The sequence below is a fragment of the Fistularia commersonii genome, chromosome 3, assembly GCF_037954325.1.
Source record: "Fistularia commersonii isolate RoL2024-O1a breed Wild chromosome 3, RoL_Fcom_v1.0, whole genome shotgun sequence".
In the NCBI taxonomy this organism is placed as follows: Eukaryota; Metazoa; Chordata; class Actinopteri; order Syngnathiformes; family Fistulariidae; genus Fistularia; species Fistularia commersonii.
Window position 1 is genome coordinate 23,276,320 of NC_141286.1, and position 22,191 is coordinate 23,298,510.

The 22,191-nt window shown below is 46.7% G+C and overlaps 2 protein-coding genes across 7 annotated transcripts in view; one reads left to right on the forward strand and one right to left on the reverse strand.

Annotated features, from left to right (window-relative positions):
- Positions 1-13,223, forward strand: part of dmxl2 (Dmx-like 2) — a 35,734-nt gene extending 22,511 nt beyond the window's left edge. Inside the window, exons 33-55 of one of the 6 annotated variants that reach the window (XM_086144238.1) lie at positions 240-422; positions 495-791; positions 881-1,072; positions 1,198-1,274; positions 1,647-1,777; positions 2,176-2,421; positions 2,758-2,940; positions 4,364-4,554; positions 4,643-4,776; positions 4,877-4,962; positions 5,816-6,017; positions 6,145-6,262; positions 7,421-7,486; positions 8,262-8,348; positions 8,428-8,549; positions 8,639-8,777; positions 9,502-9,562; positions 9,702-9,829; positions 9,921-9,998; positions 10,111-10,202; positions 10,300-10,352; positions 10,442-10,659; positions 11,480-13,223. In XM_086144238.1, coding sequence (XP_086000364.1) covers positions 240-422; positions 495-791; positions 881-1,072; positions 1,198-1,274; positions 1,647-1,777; positions 2,176-2,421; positions 2,758-2,940; positions 4,364-4,554; positions 4,643-4,776; positions 4,877-4,962; positions 5,816-6,017; positions 6,145-6,262; positions 7,421-7,486; positions 8,262-8,348; positions 8,428-8,549; positions 8,639-8,777; positions 9,502-9,562; positions 9,702-9,829; positions 9,921-9,998; positions 10,111-10,202; positions 10,300-10,352; positions 10,442-10,659; positions 11,480-11,689 — 3,294 coding nt within the window. In that variant the 3' untranslated portion in view covers positions 11,690-13,223. Of the gene's footprint in view, positions 1-239; positions 423-494; positions 792-880; positions 1,073-1,197; positions 1,275-1,646; positions 1,778-2,175; positions 2,422-2,757; positions 2,941-3,259; positions 3,344-4,363; positions 4,555-4,642; positions 4,777-4,876; positions 4,963-5,815; positions 6,018-6,144; positions 6,263-7,420; positions 7,585-8,261; positions 8,349-8,427; positions 8,550-8,638; positions 8,778-9,501; positions 9,563-9,701; positions 9,830-9,920; positions 9,999-10,110; positions 10,203-10,299; positions 10,353-10,441; positions 10,660-11,479 lie in introns of those variants that run through there. The other 5 variants (XM_086144241.1, XM_086144239.1, XM_086144242.1 and 2 more) reach the window with 5 other exon arrangements.
- gldn (gliomedin) lies at positions 12,945-22,130 on the reverse strand. The gene is made up of 10 exons (XM_086144244.1): positions 21,257-22,130; positions 20,663-20,714; positions 20,565-20,582; positions 20,377-20,475; positions 19,584-19,676; positions 19,381-19,497; positions 16,325-16,408; positions 16,121-16,246; positions 15,882-16,032; positions 12,945-14,692 (listed from the first exon to the last, which is right to left on the reverse strand). The coding sequence occupies exons 1-10, from the start codon at positions 21,785-21,787 to the stop codon at positions 14,227-14,229; spliced, it is 1,737 nt and encodes a 578-aa protein (XP_086000370.1). The 5' UTR covers positions 21,788-22,130; the 3' UTR covers positions 12,945-14,226.
- Positions 22,131-22,191: the final 61 nt, after the last annotated feature.

Sequence of the window (22,191 nt, forward strand, 5' to 3'; positions counted from 1 at the left end):
TGAAGCGAGAAGACGGCGGCTCTGCTTTTTTGGGAACACGCAGCTACTCTCTGTGCCGAGTTAAAAGGAGGCCGCGTGTCTCTCCAGTGTCATCTGATTGCATCAGTTATATCGGTCTTGATTCTCAGAAATAGGGGGACAAAAGTTGCCCTTAGATGTCCACCAAATGTGATTAGACTAATAAAATCTACGATGAAACTGCTTTTTTTTTTTTTTTTTTTCCTCTCCCCATACGTCAGGGCGAGTCCGAGGTGGACGTCATCGCAGAGCAGCTGAAGTTCCGCGCCTGTCTGAAGATCCTGATGACCGAGCTCCGCACGCTGGCCACCGGCTTCGAGGTGGACGGAGGGAAGCTTCGCTTTCAGCTGTACAGCTGGCTGGAAAAGGAGATCGCAGCCATGCACAAGATCTGCAACTATAAGGTAATATTTGATCTGGACTTCTGCATGACACAATATCAGTGCAACCAAGACAAGCGGAGGTTTTAAACACAGGTGGAGGGGAAGGAAGAAGACTCGGAGGTGGAGCCCTGGGGGGAGCGCGTAACCTCAGTGGACGTATCCGAAGAGGCGCTGGAGCGCGCAGAGGCCGGGCCCTACGAGCGTCACCAGATGGAGCGGCGGCTCCTCCAGGCGAAGCAGCAGCACTCTGAGAGACGCAAGGCGTGGCTGAGGAAGAACCAGGCTCTGCTGAGGGTCTTCCTCTCTTACTGCAGCCTCCACGGAGCCAAGGGGGGAGGGGTGACGTCCGTACGCATGGAGCTTCTCTTTCTTCTGCAGGAGAGCCAGCAGGTGCACACGTCGTCGCGCCTTCCTCAGCCGAACGAGTGGCTCTGGATATTTTACCGACAAACCCAAACCAGATTTGTGTCTCCCTTCAGGAGACCACGGTGAAGCAGCTGCAGTCGCCCCTCCCCCTGCCCACCACGCTGCCCCTGCTCTCGGCCTGCATCGCGCCCACCAAGACGGTCATCGCCAACCCCGTCCTGCACCTCAGTAACCACGTCCACGACATCCTCCACAGCATCACCCTCATGGAGGCCCCGCCTCATCCGGACGTTTTCGACGACCGGGTCAGGACTCAAATTAAGAATCGGATACGCGCCAAATCGCCTCACCGGTCATTTGTCAGTTTCGATTTGGATGATAACCGAGTGACACGCCTCCGTCTCCCCTCCCCCCCCCCCTTCGCCCTCAGGTGAACACTCTTCACACGCTGGCAGCGTCTCTGTCTGCTTGCATCTATCAGGCGCTGTGTGACAGCCACAGTTACAGGTACCGTCTCTCTTCTTCAGAGAAATTCATGTAGGTGTCATTATTTCTGCCCCAGCTTTGCACGGCCACAGATCTGTAAAAATAGAAGCAATCTGGACCAGTTTGCAGATAATCAGTACGGATATAGTACACTCTGTCGCTACTAAGTTCTTTTTTACCCCAGCAAAGCGCCATTTCTTATTCGGTTAGTCAGCAGATTAGAAAACCGACTCCTTTTTGGCCGTCCTGACTTGCCAGGCCTCTCCGTGACTCCGGACTCGGACAGGAGATTAATTTTAATCACCCCTTACCATTCTAAGCACGCAGTGAAAAAAAAAAGGATTTATGTTCTCCGAAATTGCCTCGGCCTTGACGTCGTTATTAATTTTGCAGCAGCCAGACTGAGGCCAACCAGTTTACAGGCATGGTGTACCAGGGCCTGCTGCTCAGCGAGAGGAAGAGGCTCCGCACTGAAAGCATCGAGGAACATATCACTCCCAACTCTGCCCCTGCGCAGTGGCCAGGTAACAAAACATCTCCCGTCCTCCAAAAAACCCTTTCTCCCATCAATGTGCGTCCTATTTTTTGAAGGACATTCTGACTCTGACCGCTCTGCAAAGCTGCGGCGTTGTGAATTAACGGAAGTCCCGTGTAAAAGGCAACTGAAAATGGCTCGCTCGTGTGAGCTTCAGCAGGCGAGGAGCCGAGAGCGAAGAGGAGCGGCAGCCAGTCTGTGTTTATGCAGGGAGGCAGATGGCGTTCTATATTAGGAGCGTCGCGCCTTTGGGAAGGAAAGGGGAAAACGGAGACGGATCGCGCCGTCGCGCTCCTCCTCCCCCATTCAGCGTTTTTAGACTTGCATTATTTATTTTTATGTTTTAGCTTGATCCGGCAGCGTCTTAAGCCGTGCGTGTCTCTCCAGGTGTGTCCTCGCTGATCTCGTTGTTGACATCGGCCAGGGAAGAGGACCAGCCGAGGCTCAACGTGCTGCTGTGCGAGGCGGTCGTGGCCGTTTACCTCGCCTTGCTCATCCACGGTCTGGGCACTCAGAGCAGCAACGAGCTCTTCCGGCTCGCAGCGCATCCGCTCAACAACCGCATGTGGGCCGCTGTCTTCGGAGGAGGAGCCAAAGTCATTATTAAGCCAAAGAGGCCAGAAGCCCCACCAGGTAAATTTATCATAGTGTTATTCATTAATTATACATTTCTCTCTGCCTTTTTTTTTTTTAACCCGTCCTTGGGCTTCTCTTGTCTCTACTCTTACATTATGCCCTTCCTGTTGTCTGCCTCCCCTTCCTGTGTTTTTGTTTGTTTTTTTTTTTGTTTTTTTCTTGAACATCCTGGCGTATCTGAGGCAACGCTTCCATCCTTCTGGGTCTGTTTGCACAGCCACGTAGAAATCCACTTAGCCCCTGAAGCCAGAGATGATAATGCTGCCACCGCCGCCGCCGCTGCTGCCGCAGTGTAGTGTCTTGTGTGAGTGTGCCCTCTGCCCTTTGTCCCAGCGCCTGCTGATTTTGAGGCGGCCGGGCCAGAGGGGTCTCAGGATTCGCCGAGGCCCGAACAGACCGTCCCTACCCTAATCCCTCAATCCATCCCCGCGGTAACCCAGCGCCCTAAACAACCCCTTCCTCCCGTTTCAAAGGGGGAGGGGAAGGGGACTGTGGCACCGGCGCCTTTAACCAGCTGTGAGTAACCGGGGCTGGTGGATTGCAGTGCAGAATCCCAGTGCATGGTGATCGTGCAGGTTTGCGTTGTTGCAGATGCTTGACTTGCTCCTCTCTCTCTCTCAGCCGCTACTGAATGTCCGTTATCAAAACAGGGGCAAGAAAGTCACCTCTGTTTATTTTTGAACAGCTCTGTGTGTGTGCGTGTGTGCGTGTGTGTGTGCGCGTGTGCGCGTGTGCGCGCGCGTGCGTGCACGAGACCCCCGCTGCACTGCATGTACACATCGTTACTGTCCTCTCTATTCATCTCATGGTGTCATTTCTTGCTTTGCCATGGAAGCAACAGCCGGGCCTAGCCAGGAGTGCTCAGGAGCCACGGTTGAGCGGCCCCTTCAGGCTAACTCTGATTCTGATGCTAAACCAGGTACACATTAACAGGCTTTAATACCTATGAAGCCCCAGATCCTCTGTAAGTAGCTGTGTTTTGACGCCAGTCACTGTAAACCTGTAGTTCGTACTTCAGTAGAAGTAAAACCCCTCTCTGAGTTGATGCTCTGTAGAAATTACGTCTGTTTTTCACTCCATATTCCTTTGGCCAAAATAACCCGTGCCCGTCGTGTATCTGTTTGGTTTAGTCAGATGAAGGTTGTCATTTAGACTGCAGAGCGTGGCCCTGAGATAAGTACGAGCTTTTGAAGTGCTGGATAAGACGAGAGGGTTTGTCTTTAAATTAGGCCCCTCTCTTTTTCAGAATTACTCTGGGAAATTTGAGCGTAGCAAAACACCCGTCTGCAAATCACAGGCCGCTTTCAGCTACAGGCCAGAACGGCTTTCAGGACACGTTCTAAATCACACCCAGAAGGCCGACAGGGTCGCAGCCGGGTTCTCAAGTCGAACGCCTTCGGGAACACCTTTCGGTGCGCCTAACGTATCACCGGTCACCATCGAACGCGGTGCGTTTTATCCAGCGCACCATGTTCGGCGTGTCTAACCGCTCTCTCCACTCTGCTGTTTTTTGGCTCGTCCCGTCTGGTGCAACGCCAGCGATAGTCATCCAGGACAACGGCGCAGGTTCGTGTACGACCAGCGAGTCCTCCTCTGCCATCTCATCCTAAATGTTTGGATTGAGTGCTTTGGTGTCTCTTCTGTCTTGGAGTGCAGTAGTTTTCTCTTGTGTGCTCCGACTCCTCAAAGCATCTACACACATTGCATACAGCTAACAGGAGCCATGTGGTGCACACGGATGAGCTGCATAGGACGTGCTACCTCACCCACGTTTGCTCTGCTCTGTAGGACGCCGACACTCTTCACCTCCTATCTCTTGAACGCGTGGCAGTCCAGTAATCCTGAGCTTCGGTTTTAATTCTCACCGCTTGTCAGTCCGCCTTCAAAAGTTTGAAGCCTAAAATGCCGTATCTTTGTCCCGCCCCCCCCCCCCCCCAAGCGGCCCCCCCTCAACCCCCAGCGGAGGACGCCGACCGATACAGGCGCAGATTCAACATGAGGATGCTGGTTCCGGGACGGCCCGTCAAGGAGGCGCCCGCCACGCCTCCTCCCGTGCCCATGGAGAGGCCGGCCTACCGGGAGAAGTTCATCCCCCCGGAGCTCAGCATGTGGGACTATTTTGTGGCAAAAGTACGGAAGTGAATTCACAGCGTCGAGTAAACTCCAGTGAAAGCCGCGATTCTGATTTCTCTGATTCTCTTCTCTCTCTCCCTCCCAGCCCTTCCTGCCGCTGTCGGACAGCAACGCTCTGTACGACTCGGACGAAAGCGGCGCGGAGGACGACGAAGACGACGATGACGCCTTCCTCTCCGATACGCAGATAAACGAGCACTCTGACCCCAACTCCTACAGGTGTGGCGGGAGCCCTCGGCGCACCCACCACCACCACCAACACTACGTAATGTCAAATATTTACCTCCGATTGGAATCATCCCATACTTCTACTTTCCAGCTGGGCTCTCATCCGCCTGGTGATGGTGAAACTGGCTCACCACTGCGTTAAGAATTTCCTCCCGCTCACTGGGTTAGACTTCACAGGTACACACACATTCTCTAACAAACAGCTGTGTTTATTTTTCGAAGACGATATAGTGGAACCTTGACTTAGTGCACCAACTAATCTACTAGCCAAATGTCAGATTCAGGAGCGAGCAGGATGAGCGTTTGTCACTGGCGCGGAACTCGCTGTCCGTGAAGTGGAGTTTAAAAACAGTCGGGCGCACTGTGCGCAGCAAGTTAACTCATAAAAAGAATCATGGAAAAGCAAGGTATGTGTGTGTGTTGTCCATGAAGAACCGGAGAAGTTTGGGATTCGGTGCCGCAGACAGTGAGAACGTCAACGCACGAGGCGTTGGAAGTCATTCAAAGCCGGTGGGGGACGGTTTGATCGTTTGAAAAAGAGGAGCTCCGTTCACTCCATCGCTAAAATCAAGTTTTGGGGATAAAGTGCAGCAAAGTGTGCAAGTTACAGTCAGCAATACATTGTAGCATTCAGTGTGGCCACTAAGTTCATTTAAACGATAGAGCATCAAATCTAAACTCCCCCATTTGTGCACTGCCGCTGGCATCAGATCTTCAAGGTAAATGCACTTGATAGAACCTGTTTATTTTACACATTATCTTTAATTATGTGATATTAATTTTTCATACATTATTTTTGATTTTTTATGTCAAATTGTCTTATTTAAAACACGTAACAAAAACAGATGGCTCGAACAGACGAATATCGTTTGAATTCATTTTAATAGCGAAATTCAATTTGCGTTATGAGCTCGGTCACGGAGAGTTTAACTCGTAAGGCAAGGTTCCACTGTACACCCAAACATGGCAGTTTCATTGAAATTGAACCGCTAACCTGGCGTCCTGCTGCGCACCTGTGTCTCTATCATAGACTTGCCGGTCATCTCGCCGCTCTGCAACGCCGTGCTGAAGACTCTGGAGAACTGGGAGCAACTCCTGCTGGACCCAATGAACAAGTTTGACGGCCCGCCTCCCAACTACATCAACACCTACCCCACGGACCTCAGCGCGGGAGGCGGCCCCGCCATCCTGCGACACAAGGCCATGCTGGAGCCCGACAACACACCCTTCAAGTGAGGCTCACAACGTATTCTGTGGCAAATAAAACTTGCTACATGTCGCATGCATGCGTGCTTTCTTCAATTCACCCCAAGTGAAGAAACGGCTGCAGATATACTTTGAAACACCCTGTCTTTTCAGAACAAAGAACCACCAGTCGTTTCCGGCCCGGCGTCTGTGGCATTTTCTAGTCAAACAGGAGGTCCTTCAGGAGACGTTAATCCGCTACATCTTCACGAAGAAGAGGAAGCAGAGTGAGGTCAGACGGCAAACGCGTTGGCAAATTTCACTCGCGGTTGTTGCCGAGCTTGATTTTCCCTCCGCTCCGTTTGAATGGGACATCGAGCTGAAACTAGTTAAAACTGTGTGTTTAGATCGTCTGTTCCTCCCGCTTCTCTGTTTACCTCCCACCCAAAACCCCCACCGTATTTGGTCGAACAGAAACCTAGACCCTCCAGCGCGCAGCGCGGTGACGCATAGAAATGTAAAAAGGGTTCAGGACCTGCAGGGCTCGACATAACAAGGACGCGACAACACATTTGAAATGCAGGCGACTAAAAAAAAAATCTATGTATACATTATTTTTCACAATAACACGTCTTGATAACCATCGTCACTGTGCATATTCATTAATTCTATTTTATTACTTGAGTGCAATTAATTTCCTAATTCCAGCTTCTAAGTGTGTTTTGGCTCATCTTGTGTTTGTCCCTCCCAGCCTCCACGGATCCTCTGCCATAGAGGCCTTCGGAATGTGATAAAATGTCTAAATACCAGACTGTTCAGCAGATAGACCCATAGCCTCCCAGGACACCGCGAGACCGACGTGTTACCCGCTGTTTACAGATCTGTCAGTTGCCGCTGAGAAGCCGCCCGCTGTTATGACAGTCCGTGCTTTGACTGCCGGGCCTTCTTAAATCAAGAACACGGAGGTTCGCCGGCTTCCGTGACGTCGGGGGGAAACACCGTGTTATGTCATGTCTCTCCAAAAGCCCGCCGCCGGAGCTGCGACCTAAAACCTATAATTAGCCGGAGCCGGGCAACAGGAGGGGGGTATAACAGCATCGTGACGTTAAGCAATTTCACATACATTATGCGTAGAAGATTTAAAATAGATATTTTTAAAATAACCAGCTTCTATTTATGAACACACTGAAATTGAACCGATCCACGGCTGTGTGTGTGCACGTGTGCGTGTTTGTGTACGTGTGCTTGATCGCGTGCATGCGTGATCGAGGACTGAACATACAACTCGGACGTTCTGTACATAAAGATCCTGTCCAAGCTTTTCATTTTCTTTTTTCATTCCATGTTTTTTATTTTTTTCCATGTCTGTGCATGTGTGTGTCATGTCCCCTGTGCTGTGTTGGTGTGTGTGTGTGTGTGTGTCGCTTGTGTGTGTGTGTGTGTCATGTAGTGTGTAGACAACCATGTGGACCATGTAAGCCCAAACTGCGTAGCGGGAGCTAGCAGTCCCACTAAGGTAGTATCACTCACTGCACCAGCGCAGGCCCCCGCTCTGTCTGTCCACCCGTCCGTCTGCCTCGGAGAGTCACTGCGAAGTCAAGCTTGGAGGAGCAAGTATGTGGAACCTTTAAAAACACCCACCGTCGTGCACAGCCGGCACAGGGGGGCGCTTGTCAGGAAACGGGAGGGGGGAAAAAAAAAAACCAACTTTTAAAGCTGTTTCCCACCTCCTCTCCAGCTTGGCCTGATAATGACTTCTCCTGCAGTTCCCCTCGTCACGATATTGACTCCAGGCTCTGATCTGGCACCCGGACCCCCCCCCCCCCGCCAATAATGTCTGTCTGCGTCTCCTCTCACCTCTCTCACTCTGTCCTTAAGCCGGGCTGATTCCTGCAAACACTCAGTAAGGAGAAAGCTAATGCGTGCAGTAGATCTTACTAACCTGCATGCTAACCGTCAGGTCTGCGTGAGGCTTGCTAATCCCGCAGGGTGTCTCCGTGGAAGAAACCAAATCAGCAGCTAGAGGTCACTTTGCACCTCGAATTCTTTTAACCCCCCCCTTCCCCTTCTAACGAATGTGGCTGAACTTAATGCTGCCTTTGCATAAAGCGGGATCATCTGGATAAACGACCCCGAAGCAACAACCAGGAAGGGGTTCTGTCGCCATTTCTTTCCCGCTGCGCTCCTTGAATCAATATAGCATTAACACGATTTACGGACACCCCTTTTCTGATGAGCTCTCCGTGGGCTTCCTCCAATTCTGACCTGCCTGCACTCTTCCTGTTTTCCAGGTGGAGGCCGATCTTGGCTACCCAGGAGGCAAGGCCAAAATCATTCACAAGGAGTCGGACATCATCATGGCGTTCGCAATTAACAAGGTGACCGAAGCGCGTGTGAAGTTGGAGCTTAGCTTCCGTCTTCCATCAGATGAGGCAATGTTTATCTCCGACCTCGCAGGCCAACTCCAACGAGATCGTGCTGGCCTCCACCCACGACGTGCAGGAGGTGGACGTGTCTACCCTGGTGGCGGTGCAGCCGTACACCTGGATAGGGGAGGACTTCGACAAGGAGTCGCGCAGGTTCGGATTCAGACAGGATGTTTGTTTTGCCTTTAACAGTGATTTATTTGTGAGCGTCTGTTTACGCGCCGCCGTGTTCTGTCCTGCAGCTCCGACGACATCGACTACCGGTCGTCCCACACCAACATCGCCCAGGCCAGCTCCGTCCCCTTCGCCCCACCGCAGATGCCGGTCTCGGCGTCGATGCCGTGGCTCGGCAGCGGGCAGACCAGCATGGGGGCCAGCGTGGTACGAGAGCCTTTTAACACACATGCGCGCGCGCACACACACACACATACCGAGGTTGCAAGCATGCCGCCGGTGTTTACCAGAACCGCATTATCCTCTCTGAATGTCAACGAAATGCTGCAGGTGTGAAGTATTCTGTGTCAAAAGTACACGCTGGAGAAACTCGTTCCTCTTCCTTGCGCGTTTCCACGTCCAGTTTGTGTTTTCCGCCCCTATCTCCGTCGAGCCGGTGCCGACTAAACAGCTGTCCTGCTGAGTCTATGCAGGCTGATACCGAGGGGCGGGCTGTTTACGTGGCAGAGATGCAGGCGGGCAAACACAGATAGCGCCAGCCGCTCACCCAAGGTGCAGATTTGCGTCACGCCCCTGCACACAGCGGCGGCTCTCCCTGTCCCAGCCGAGTGATAAATGTTGTGGAAAGCGCGATACGCCCATCGGGAGGGGACCGAGGGTTTCTCTGGGGGTCCCGGACCCCCGCGGCACCCGGAGCTCACAGAAGACGGCGACCAGGGAGCTGCTGAGATCATGCCTGTCAGTTCAGATACAGCAGCGTCCTGATCCTTTGATTCTTGTTTCAAATGAACGTATGATCGGCTTTATTTGTTGTTATTGACTTGTTTCTTTTGATTTCATGATATATAGAAACAGTTGTTTACAATTTTTAAATATACATATAAACATATGTATTATGTGTAGTTATTATGCTCTATCTTTTGTCTTTCAGATCATGAAGAGGAATTTGAATAATGTGAAGAGAATGACGTCCCATCCCATCTATCAGTATTGTAAGTACCTGCGGGCGCAGAGTACACTTAACTCTTAGTGCCATTGCCTACTTGGCCACTTACTACTCGTGTTCGTGTGTGTGTGTGTGTGTGTGTGTGTGTGTGTGTGTGTGTGTGTGTGTGTGTGTGTGTGTGTCAGACATGACAGGAGCTCAGGACGGCAGTGTGAGGATGTTTGAATGGAACAGACCTCAGCAGCTCATCTGCTTCAGACAGGCGGGCAACGCTCGAGTCACAAGACTCTATTTCAACTCCCAGGGCAACAAGGTACGTGCTCACACACACACACACACACACACACACAGAACTTGCTGTTTAGTCTAGCCGGTGAGCTGATGGCCCGCTGTTCCTCTTGCAGTGTGGCGTTGCAGACGGCGAGGGCTTCCTGAGTCTCTGGCAGGTCAACCAGACTTCCTCCAACCCCAAACCCTACCTGGTGAGACCATGTCCGTCACACACACACACACACACACATACACATACACACACTTGTGCGTCTTTGCCAACATTAAACACGCTCACCATTTTCCCTTTTCTTTCTCATGAAGAGTTGGCAGTGCCACACCAAGACCTGCGGAGACTTTGCCTTCATCACCTCCTCAAGCCTCATCGCCACGGCTGGCCAGTCCAACGATAACAGGTCAGCGTGGGCGGGAAAGTTTCCCGCCGTGCTTCTTTGTTCGGTTTCCTCTCGGCTCTGAGGACTGATCGGTGTCGTCTGTTGACTCTCCGCACAGAAACGTCTGCCTTTGGGACACCCTGATCTCCCCCAGCAATACCATGGTCCACGGTGAGACCTCGAGGGCTACGGCTCCGCATCAGGTGACCGGCCTTCTCTCTCCCGCGCGTCTCACATTTCTGCAATTCCGTCCCTCCCAGCCTTCCCCTGCCATGAGAACGGGGCCACCGTGCTGCAGTACGCTCCCAAGCAGCAGCTGCTCATCACCGGGGGCCGGAAGGGCTTCGTGTGCGTGTTCGACATCCGCCAGAGGCAGCTGCTCCACACCTTCCAAGCCCACGACTCGGCCATAAAGGCCCTGGCGCTGGACGCCTTCGAGGACTTCTTTGTCACCGGCTCCGCGGAAGGAAACATGAAGGTGACGCGCCGGCTCCACCCGCTAAGATCAGAACCAGCCTTTGTCGAATCTAGCCGTTGACAGTTAACCCCAGTTAACCTCAGTTAACCCCAGTTAACCTCAGTTAACCCCAGTTAACCTCAGTTAACTCTGTCTGTACCCAGAGTATTGATCTCCTATTATTTATGCTGTTACATCGAGTATTGTAGCAAAGTATTTAATGAGTAAAAAGTATCGAATTCCGTTCCAATGGCGCAACGCGGTTCTCACCATAAGTTGGAACTGGCATCCAAAAAAAAAAACACAAATGAAAGAAAGTGACCGTTTCCCCAATCCAACATGGCGTACGACTGGTGGATGTAAACAAAGCAGTCTTCCTCCTCTTGTGGCACCAAGTGACAAGGTGTTCGTCCGCTCCGCTACGTCGGATGATGGGACAAGACTTTCTCAATCAATTTATGGGTGATGGGGATATTTTTGTTGAATAACAAATCCTTTGATTGATCCTTATCACGCACTATTATCAGTGAATCGAGGTCAGGTAAAAAGGAACGGAGGTTGGCGCGGTAGTTAGCGCTTCCACCTCACAGCACCAAGGGCTCTCTGTGTGGAGGCTCCATGTCTCCATATGTCTGCTCGGGTTCCTCCCGCAGTCCATAAACATGCTAGGCTAATTAATTCATTTCAGAAGCAGCCCAGCTGTTAGATGATGAATGGATGGATTTCATTGTTTAATCTGCAGGAGTCGATTCCTTCATTAATCACAAGAGAGTCTGTTCGGTTTGAGTTCTCGCATTTTTATACTTAACCCCTCCCTGCTGTGGTTTCTGCCCCCTTTCAGGTGTGGAAGTTAGCGGGCCACGGGCTCATGCACGCCTTCAGCAGCGAGCACGCCAAGCAGTCCATTTTCCGCAACATCGGCGCCGGCGTCATGCAGGTGGAAACCCGGCCCGGGAATCGGATCTTCACGTGCGGCGCCGACGGCACCCTGAAGATGAGGGTCCTGCCCGACCGCTACAACATCCCCAGCTGCCTGGTGGACGTCCTGTAACGCCGGCCTCCGCCACCGCTGAGGGCAAGCAGGGACAGTAGACCGCGAGGAAAAGGAAAATCAAAAAAAAAAAAAACAAAAAGAAAAAAAAAAAGGAAAGCTTACGTAACGTCTTCGCGGCATTAGTAAAGAAACCGATGGGAAAGAGTCGGCCAAAGGTTCTTTTGGCGTCTTTCGCCGCGTGCAGTGCTGATGGGTTCGAATCCCGAGTGACAGAAACGGAGCTGCAAATCTTATCCCCCCCCAAAGGCTGAAAGCGAAGTTCCGAGCAAAGGGTAACACACTCGATTTTAAGGCTAGTTTTATCGTCATTTTCTCGAACAATCTCTACTCGTAGAGCGTGTCCATAGGGAAGCTATGCATGTCCTGTTCTCGTTCCGCGGTGCAATCACAGGTCTATTGATAGTGCTCTGTAAAAGTGCTCAAGCAAAAATTTTAAAAAAGTGTGTAACTGTCGTCATATTTGTGCCCACAGCTCTTAGCATCTCCTGTAACCAGCACTGTGGTTTGTTATTGAGTCAGTGGTTTCCAGTGTGAATCGAGTTGTTGGAATCTGCATTTTGTTTCAATGGTTTTTTGAACCCTCCCCCCCCCCGACTCCCACCTCCTTGCCTGGCTTCTCTCGGCCCTTACGGAAGAGTTGATGGTGCACTGCTCCTCTAGTGACCCCCCCCTCGACCCCCCACTGGTCACGCGCTCCGGCCCCGGGGGTTTTTTTGGCCCGAGGCGCTCCGGTCCCCCCCGCCCCCGTGTTCTCTCTGCTGTGTCCGTCACCCACCTGCCCTCAAATGCCTGTTTGCGCGGCAGCATCACCGCTAAAGAACATTCCTGTTTGGACGACGACGTGTTTGATTCTCGTGACTGTGACTTCAGTGTTTCCCATCCGTCTTTCCCCGACATCAGCGCCCCTCAAATCCAGAGCGGAAACACAAAAGATTCACTTCTGGCTTTGCACAAGATATTCTTGAATTTACCGTTGTTTTTTTTTTTTTTTTTTTTGTTTTGTTTTCTTTTGTTTTGTTTTTTTCTAATTAATGAAATGTATTATTTAATTTATTTATATTTTTTGTGTTTGTTTGGTTGAGCATTCCTTTGAAAAAAAAAAAATTAACTTATTGCCTTTTATTTTAGGAATGTAAGGGGTTTACTGTGTCTGACTGGGAGACGTGCAACAGTCTGCTGTATGTAAGTGTGTTACCTCGCTAATTGTTTTTACTGTTTCATCCATAAGGAATAGATATTTGCACTCAAAATATGGAGACACTAAAAATTTTATTTCAAATAAATAGGTTGAAGAAGAAACTGTTAAATACAAATGAATGTCTGGCTTTATTTGGCCTAGTAGTAAAATGTTTGAAATAGTTTTAATATATAAATGATATAAATATATATATATATGAGATATCACAACAGCTTGTACAAACATGAAAGCATTTCTTTATTTTTTGGTTTGTATCATACCAGCTGGATTAGTTGTAACTTTTGTTAGGTGTATGTTTGGTATTTATTAAACAGATTTGTGTTTCTCCCCCTCTCTCTGCCCACAATGTGTTTTTTTATGTCAGTCTGTCTTTTACCTTTTATTTAGGGAAAAATTTTTTTTTTTTTAGATATTTATTTGTGTACAGTCAGTTGGATACCATGCTGCTGCTTCACAAGGGGAACACGTGTATACAAGAAACGGGGTGGAAAAGTGAAAAAAAAAATGTAAAACATGATGTTTCACATTTACAAAATCAAATGTCAATCTTGTTATTGGATTAAAATGTGAAGAGCAAATTCTCACCGCTACACTGGGGATCAAATAAAAATACAGCACGCTACTCTTCACATCCATCATATCATCTAATGCCAGGATTGCACAAGAACTGCTGATTAGCAGGCTCTACATCAGGGTTTCTTAACACACACACACATACTCACACACTCTCCAGCCCAAGAGTCTCACTACATTATCTACAGAGATAAGTCTTCTGAATATACTTTCTGGTGGGAAAAAAATCCAAACTGATAATTAGCGTTTTTTTTAAATAACAGGCTTAAAAATGCTTTTTTTTGTCTTTAAAAATTATACAAATAACACTGGACTTTGTGAAAAAAAAGAAACTATAAAATCTGAAAAATTGAACAAAACAAGTCCAATAAAATATAAAAACACGCCTTTATAAAATAGTATTAAATTACGTTAAAAAAAAAGGAGCGTTACATTTATGTAAACATAAGCGATCATCCAAATGTTAAATAAATTAAGATGACACATGACCACTTTTGTCATAGCTGTTAAAAAGAATGTAATTATATAATAATAATTGTCAACAAAATACTGTGATCTAAGTCGTCGAAAATGTTTCAGTTGGCCTATTGTGTGTTTCAGTTACTTCCATGGGTTTTCTTGTACGTTTGTGGGGCCGAGCGGTGAAGCCTTGAGAACCCAAATTCTAGAGCTGAGAGTTCAGTGGGAACATTAACACGACAAGCACATAACAGAGCAGAGTCTCGCTGCTTTGCTCATCCTTCCTCATCCAGCATGCGTGTCCTCACTCATCGGAGATATAGTGGACCACGTAGAGCCTGACGTAGCTCTGGTCCCACACGTAAAGGTGTCTGTCCTTCGGGCTGTACGAGAGCATCGCCAGGATTCCCCCCGGAGACCTCAGGTCAAAGGTCACGTTGACCGGTTTGCCCTTCAGCAGGTCGAAAGCAAAGGTGACTCTGGTGTCTTTGGTGTCTGTGACGTACAGAACTCCGCACGCGATGAAGGCGTTGCCGGCCTTGGTGCGGGGGTAGGTGGTGTTGATGTAGGAGGTGACGGAGAAGGTCTTCTGGTCCAGCTGGGCCACCATGATGCTGTCATCCATGCTGGAGGCAAAGATCAGCCACATACCGTTCTCGTCCGCGGCCAGCTTGAAGTAGGTCTTGGAGTTGTGCAGCAGGTAGTCCAAGTTATGGTACAAAGCATTGTCTATAGGGAGAGTCTGGAAACGCTTCGTGTGGAAGTTATATCTGTTTTTAAAAATAAAGAAAAGAATCAACATCAGAACATGTAAACATTTTGGAAATACGTTACTTTGCCGCCCGTTAGCTTGGGATAAGAACGATGCTGACCCGCAGTAAACGAACACACATTCAAGCTACGTGCACGCTATCACTCATGCGTTTAACACACTATGGAAAAATAAAACATCCAACTCAGTGTTTCGTATTAAGAAAATGATCCTCGGGTAACATTAAAAGCAGTCACCCTCTTCCTTCTGAATTAAACTATAAATGCTCGCAGATATATTAACGCATATAAATTAATATATACAGACATACGTTCATAAACACACATATGTAACTAAATACACATATATCCATATATACATAAAGATATAAACACATATATACAGGACTGTCTCAGAAAATTAGAATATTGTGATAAAGTTCTTTTTCTTCTGTCGTGCAATTAAAAAAACAAAAATGCTCACAGATATATTAACGCATATGAATTAATATATACAGACATACGTTCATAAACACACATATGTAACTAAATACACATATATCCATATATACATAAAGATATAAACACACATATACAGGGCTGTCTCAGAAAATTAGAATATTGTGATAAAGTTCTTTTTCGTCTGTCGTGCAATTAAAAAAACAAAAATTACTTTTCCATGATATTCTAATATTTTGAGATAGGATTTTTAAGTTTTCTTAAGATGTAAGCCATAATCAGCAATATTTAAATAATAAAAGGCTTGCAATATTTCAGTTGATTTGTAATAAATCCAGGATGTATGAAATTTTTGGTTTTGTAATCGCATTACAGAAGATATAGAACTTTATCACATTATTCAAATTTTCTGAGACAGTCCTGTATATACATACATACATATATACATACATACATATACCGGTATACACATATGCAGACACACATATATGCATATATAAATACATGAATATAAATATATACATGTATAAACATATGTACATACATATAAGCACACATATATAAACATATATAAGTATATACATCCACACATATGTACATGTTCATTCATATATCCGCACATATACATACATGTATATATATATACACACATGCATACATATACATATACATATACATATGTGTATTTATGCATGTATATATATATATATATATATAGATGTACAGATGAGGGTGTGCCTTGAGGCTTACCTGCCGATGCTGGAGGAGCTGGCGATGTGGTAGTAAAGGGAGCCATTGTGAACAGTGTGGCCGCAGCCCTGGTAGAACCTCTGGACGTCAACAATGTTGCTGATGTTGCTCTGGAAAGAGGCGATGCTTCCGTACTCCTTAATCACACGACCTGATGGAGAAGACCTCGGTTTGACCTCAGATTACCTTAAAGTGTCGCGAAAGATGCGTTTTTTTGCATCGAGGTCTCCCTCTTTCACCTGAAAAGTGTTCCGCCACCCAGATGCGCTCGTCACTGAGGAGAGCGGTGTCCTTCATCCAGCTGCCAAACGTGCTCTCCATCTTTGCCACATTCCTGGGGTTGATCAGGGACTTTATCAGGCACTCTGGAGAGACACAACAGCTGTGTTAGGTTGCCCCTTCCCCAACATGTTGGTTACCTGGAAACACCACTGGGAACACACCATTTTTCGTGGTCGGCCTTGCGTCCGGTCTCTCCATCCCCTTGGTGAACGAGGTTTCATCATTCGGGATGGCAAAATACGGGCCTGTGGGACAAAAGTGGATTTTCAGAATCAGGGCGAGGTGACATTGGTAAGAGAGTTTGACCATAATCCCCAATTTTTGCCAAAAAATTCCACCACAGATGGAGCTTCAAAAGGGAACTGCTAACCGTGACTGATATGATGGTTAGACTGATATGTATCGCTTTTTAATCACTAGTAATTTCAGAGAAATTTAACCGCAGCAATACAACCCAAGACCCAAGTCCATACAAAACAGAAAGAGGCAGAATGGGACCAGGCTTCTTGATAAGGTCGGCTAGCTTTGTAAGCTAGCTTACATATCGTCATCTTCTTAAAATAATTCCCCAGATCATTTTTCGTCCTTTTTTTCCTGAATCAGCCCCTTTTTCAACCTGGCCCATTTTTTGTTTGTTTTTTTCGTCTTTTCTAAATACTTTTATATCAGGATTTTAAGTAGCAATGATATGTAGAGCAGCAAAACTAGCTATGTAGGCTAGCTTACATATGTAAACCAGCAACCAAGCTGCATGTTTTGTGCTGTGGGATTTTTTCCAATGAAAATTTTCCAACCTAAAATGCACCTACACTCATTTGTTTTGACTGTGAATTTTAAACATAAATATAAAACAGACATAATTTAAACCAAAACCTTATCGGACCTATTCACTGAGCAGTTTTCCCACTCCGTGAGTTTTTAACAAAACAAAGACTTCAGATATCACCGCAAGTTTACAACTCAATGAGGAAAAGTCACTGTTAATCTTGCAGTTAAGCTGGGAAAGCTTAGCTTTGCAGTTTAGCTTGCAATGCTACAATGCACGGGCTATTCTTTTGGCAAACCGCTATCCTGCCCACTCGCTTTGATAGAACTAAGTTGCTTAGGATCCTGTGAGGCCAAACTGGAATTACAAAAAAAAACATAAACAACGGAAATAGGTCTGCACTGTGCACAATGTAAAACCGAATTGCTTTAATTTAAACTTTTGTTCTTATTTTGTTCATATGTAACTACATCAGCATAACACGTGATGCGCGAAGCTCCTGAGATAGAGAACTGTTGGTAAATTAAAATGTAAATTCATGTAAGGGATAAATGTTTTCAAGTTTTTCCACAAAATCTAGACTTCTAAATATTCATTTCCAGATGTAAAAAGTATATTTAAGGATTACAATTTGAATCACCATTACCGCTGCAGAGAAACACTAGAACTTGACTGAAGGAGCGGACTTGGACTTCTGTAGCTTTGCTGGCTAAACGGCAAAGCTGACAGGGACTTTTTCCCTGAATGATACATCACAAAGGAAATTAGTAGTTAAAACCAGCTACGTAATCCAAAAAAACAAAGCATACAATATCTGGAGGTGAGTTTATCAGCATTTGCTGGAATCCACTGCGTTAAGTGTTTGTGTACCTTCTTACTTCACTTCAGTTAGCAAATCGAAAGTTGAAAATTGCAGTAAACAAGACGTTAAACTTATAGAATAGAATATTCCTTTTAATAATGATGATTTTTATTTCTATTATCATTATCAGTCGTTGTGGTATGGACCAACACAACATATTATAACAGCCATTATAACTTCTCTGTTACTTTCATTTTTATGTTTACCCCCTTGTCACTTTTATTGTATTTATTGCATCTCTAAAATCTGTATTTTTTGGATATGTATATCTGTAACGTGTCCTAGATTATCCAGTAAGAGGCGTTAAACAAAATGTATTACATTACTATACGTTATCATAAGCGAAACAACGACAAAAGTAGCTATTATTATTATTAGTGTTAATATTATCAGCATTATTGTTATTAGTCGTAGACGTAGCATGAGCTACAGACAAAAAGGCTACTTTAGGACTGTACCACTTTAGGACTGTACCACTTTAAGATTGTACCACTTTAGGATTGTACCACTTGGGCAGTAGCCATCTCCCAGCAGTGTGACTCAAGTGAAGCAGCTCACCAGTGAGTGACTCAGAAGCCCGAGTCCATGTAATGAACCCAATTTACCACCACCATTACACTATTACGGCAGGAAGTGATCTCTCCACCGCAAAACGTGTGCGTTCGACATTATTGGTTTTGTTGTTCAAAGCGCGCTCTGTTAAAAATGACGTTTAAATAATGACTTAATGTGCCCTGCTCCATATTTTCATAAACTAGATGATTATTAGTGGCGGCTCATCAAACCAGACAACGTGTGTTTTGTTAAAGTGAGGTTGTATGAGTCGGGTTGTTTGCAGCCGATCGGTTTGGCCCTTCGGTCGGTCCAAGTTTGTCATGTGGCCCCTGAGGGGAAGTTTATCCGGCCACCCCGGTCTGGATGATGGCAAGCAAATGACAAAATGGCGATTGATCCCTTTCCGGCAGCTGCTTTTACTCAAATATGCTCGTAGAGTTTTCTCATCAAATTTTCCTTGTTTAGTCATTAAAAAATAAATAAATAAATAAATAAAATAAAACAAAATAAAATAAAAATGACAGTGTATCATACATTTGTGTGAACCTATACATGTATATACATGCATACATACATACATATATGTATATATATATGTGTGTGTGTATATATATGCACATACATACATACGCATATACACACACATATATAAATATATATCTCACACACACCTATATAGACCTATATAGACACATATGTATGGATATATATGTGCACATATATCCATACATATGTAGGCATCTATGCATGAAATATGCATGAAGTATGCATGTATCCATGTATATTCATACATGTATATAATATACATGTATGCATATATTCTCATATATGCATATGTGTATATATATACACACACACTCATATGTGTGTGTGTGTATATATATGGATACATATGTGTGTGTGTGTGTGTGTATATATATATATATGTGTGTATATATATATATTTTATAATAGTTTCAACCACACCATACAATGATCAAGATTACACTATCCACTAGCACTATTTGTGAAATAAATCAATAAAAATATCTTACCCAGAGTCTGAGCAGCCTGTAAGTGAGCCCTGTGGTGCCTTGTTCTGGGAGGCCCCTGGGGGCCTGGTGGTCCAGGGGGCCCCACAGGCCCTGGGGGTCCAGGTGGTCCAGGAGGACCTGTTTATAAGTCAAGCATTTTATAAAATTTAAGAGAATAAGGGAGAGTAAATAGGAAGACAGACAGAGTGGGAATCTTCACCCACCCTCAATAATGATGTCGTTGGACGGCTGGGACTTTTCTCCGGGTGGACCAGCCTCACCACGTTCTCCTTTCTCCCCAGGTTCCCCTTTCTCACCTGGCGTGCAGGAACAAAACCCAGCTCACTACAGCTAATCCATTAGCCATTAGCCAAACATCAATCCAATGACTTTTGAGGAGGCTCTCATTCAGGTAAAAAAAAAAAAAGAACATTTGAGAATCTTTGGGCGCCCATCTTTTGCAGAGCTATACTTATTTGTACTGTGTTTTTATTGTGGATGAGATATATTTGTTTAGTTTTAGTATTTCCTTGCATTACTTTCAGGACGTCAACAATTAGAAAAACGAGGAAAGTTAGATAAAAATGAATTAAAAATCAGTACAGCCATAAACACTGCCACAAAAATACACAATAACAGCGAAAAAAAAGTGTCATCTTGACCTGCTTATTTTGTTTCGGAAGATAATTGATAACAAGAGCAATATAAATATTGAATAAAATGTGTATAATAAAAAAAAAAGGTCGGTGACTGGTGAATAAGTACTTCACTGTTAATAAAAGGTGACATGCAGATGCGCATATGTGCTTTTGTGCACGTTCATGATTGTGAACTGAGCTGACGGAGTGTTTCGGTACGACCCCCGACCCCCGGCCCCCATCCCCTGGGGGGGTTGTTGAACTTAGCCTTTTGACTGCTGCGCTGCACCAGCAGTTCTTTATCTCGAAAAAAAGCCACTGAATTTAAAAAAAAAAAAAAAAAAAAAAGAAACGCCGCTCTCTCTCTCTTTCTACTTGCCTCTTTTTCCTCGTTTCCCATCGGCCCCGGGCAAGCCATTTAGACCCGGGACGCCGTCGGTCCCGTTCAGGCCGGGCGCGCCATCAGCACCCGGCAAACCTGCGGAACACAAAAACACATTTAGAAAGAATTCGGGTCAGTAAACCACAAAGGGCGGAACACTGTGCGGCTCATCGGCGTCTACTTACCCGGCGGTCCCGGGGGTCCTGAAATACAGAATTTGTGGATGTCAAACAAGGTGAAGTGATATTTCAAACGTGATTAAGGAACGTGAGGAACACAATACCGGCTATGCAGATTCCCTTGGTGCTGTTGCAGATGTCGATCAGCAGTTTGATCTGGGGGCAGAGAGAACGCTCTTCTAGTCAAATGACTGGGAGAAAACAAACATCTGCAGGTCCCTGACAGAATCCTTCAGGTTTAAGAATTATAGGTGCGATGAGCCGGATCACGATTTGGATCACAGGTTGATATTTTACATGCCAGGTTCAATCGCTTTGTTTTCCACAAAAATGTTAAATATTGATGATTGTGTGTCAAAGGTTAAACGAATCAAAAAATCCAACATCTACATATGAGCTTCACACGTGTTTGCTGAAATGGGGAGTGACTGAATGATAACATTTAAAGGTCAGTCTATTGATGTGCTTTCTTAAAAATAACTACCTGCTCCAATCTGGTTTTTATTGTCAAGAAATTTGAGATCAATGTTAGAAAAACCAGGCCACGGTTTTGTCCTTTTAGACCGCTGCTTGCTTAACGGCTCACCGGTAGTCGCTAACTCACCTAATCCCGCCCTGGCTGCAAAGTTAAAAACGAATTAAACCGGAGTAAAAAAAAATGCATTTGCCAACTGTGAACGTCCCGTGCCGGCTCTCACCGGGACCAAGGAGTAGGTCATCATCATCATCATGTCGTCCTGCACGCCGGCCTTGTGGTAGCCGTGGCCGTGCCGGTGCTTGTGCTTGTGCTTGTGCTCGAGTTTCGCCTTCATCTCCGTCTCCTCTCCAACCTCTTGGCTGACCTCCTGCTGCTGGAGGTCCAGTCCCTTGGGCTGCCGGAGCTCCCTGAGGTCCTGCTCCGGCTCTCCGCTCCTCTTATTCCTGGAGTACTGGTACTGAGGCTCGCCGGGTCTCGCCCGCATCCCCGCGTGCGATCTGGGCACCTCCTGGAGGAACTCCACCACCGAGCTCTGCTCCACCTCCGTCAGTCTCTCCTCCGTCTGCTCCAGCCAGGCTCGCTGCTGGTTCTGCTGCACCAGGAGCACCAGGAGGCCCACGGAGTTGATCAGGGCCACCGCGCACGTCCCGTACAGAACCATCCGCTGGGGGACGGTCATGCTGGGGGTCGGGATCCACATGGTCACCGCTTCGCTTCCTCCTCTCTGGGGGTCCAACGCCGTCTTCAGCATTCACGCGGGATGGAATTCCGGAGCGCCGTTGAACATTTGACCGGAAGATAAATGGAAAAGGGCAGAGCGCCGCGGCGACGGCGGCAAAAATTCAATCGAGGCAAGGTGTTAAAATCGGAAAAGCGCTTGAAATTGAAGGTCTAATCCAGGTGCTTGAGAGCCGAGACGACCGTCTCTGCTCCACCTTGGTGGTCGATCTGAAGTCAGACTGGTAAACACAGTGCTTGTTATGTGGAGAAAGGGTTGTGTGTATGTATGTGTGTGTGTATGTGTGTTTGTGTGTGTGTGTGTGTGTGTGCATCAGCAATGTAGGAGTGGGCAACACAAAATCTTCTGGGCTTGTCTGGGAAGAAACCCCCGCCTGTTCAGTCACCTGATTTATATTCAGCACAAGCCATTCTACT

Coding starts and splice junctions, on each gene's coding strand:
- gldn (XM_086144244.1), bottom strand. CDS start 21,787: ATGCTGAAGACGGCGTTGGACCCCCAGAGAGGAGGAAGCGAAGCGGTG. Junction 20,715..21,256: donor TGACCTACTCCTTGGTCCCG/GTGAGAGCCGGC, acceptor CTCTGCCCCCAG/ATCAAACTGCTGATCGACAT. Junction 19,677..20,376: donor TGGGAAACGAGGAAAAAGAG/GCAAGTAGAAAG, acceptor CCTGCACGCCAG/GTGAGAAAGGGGAACCTGGG.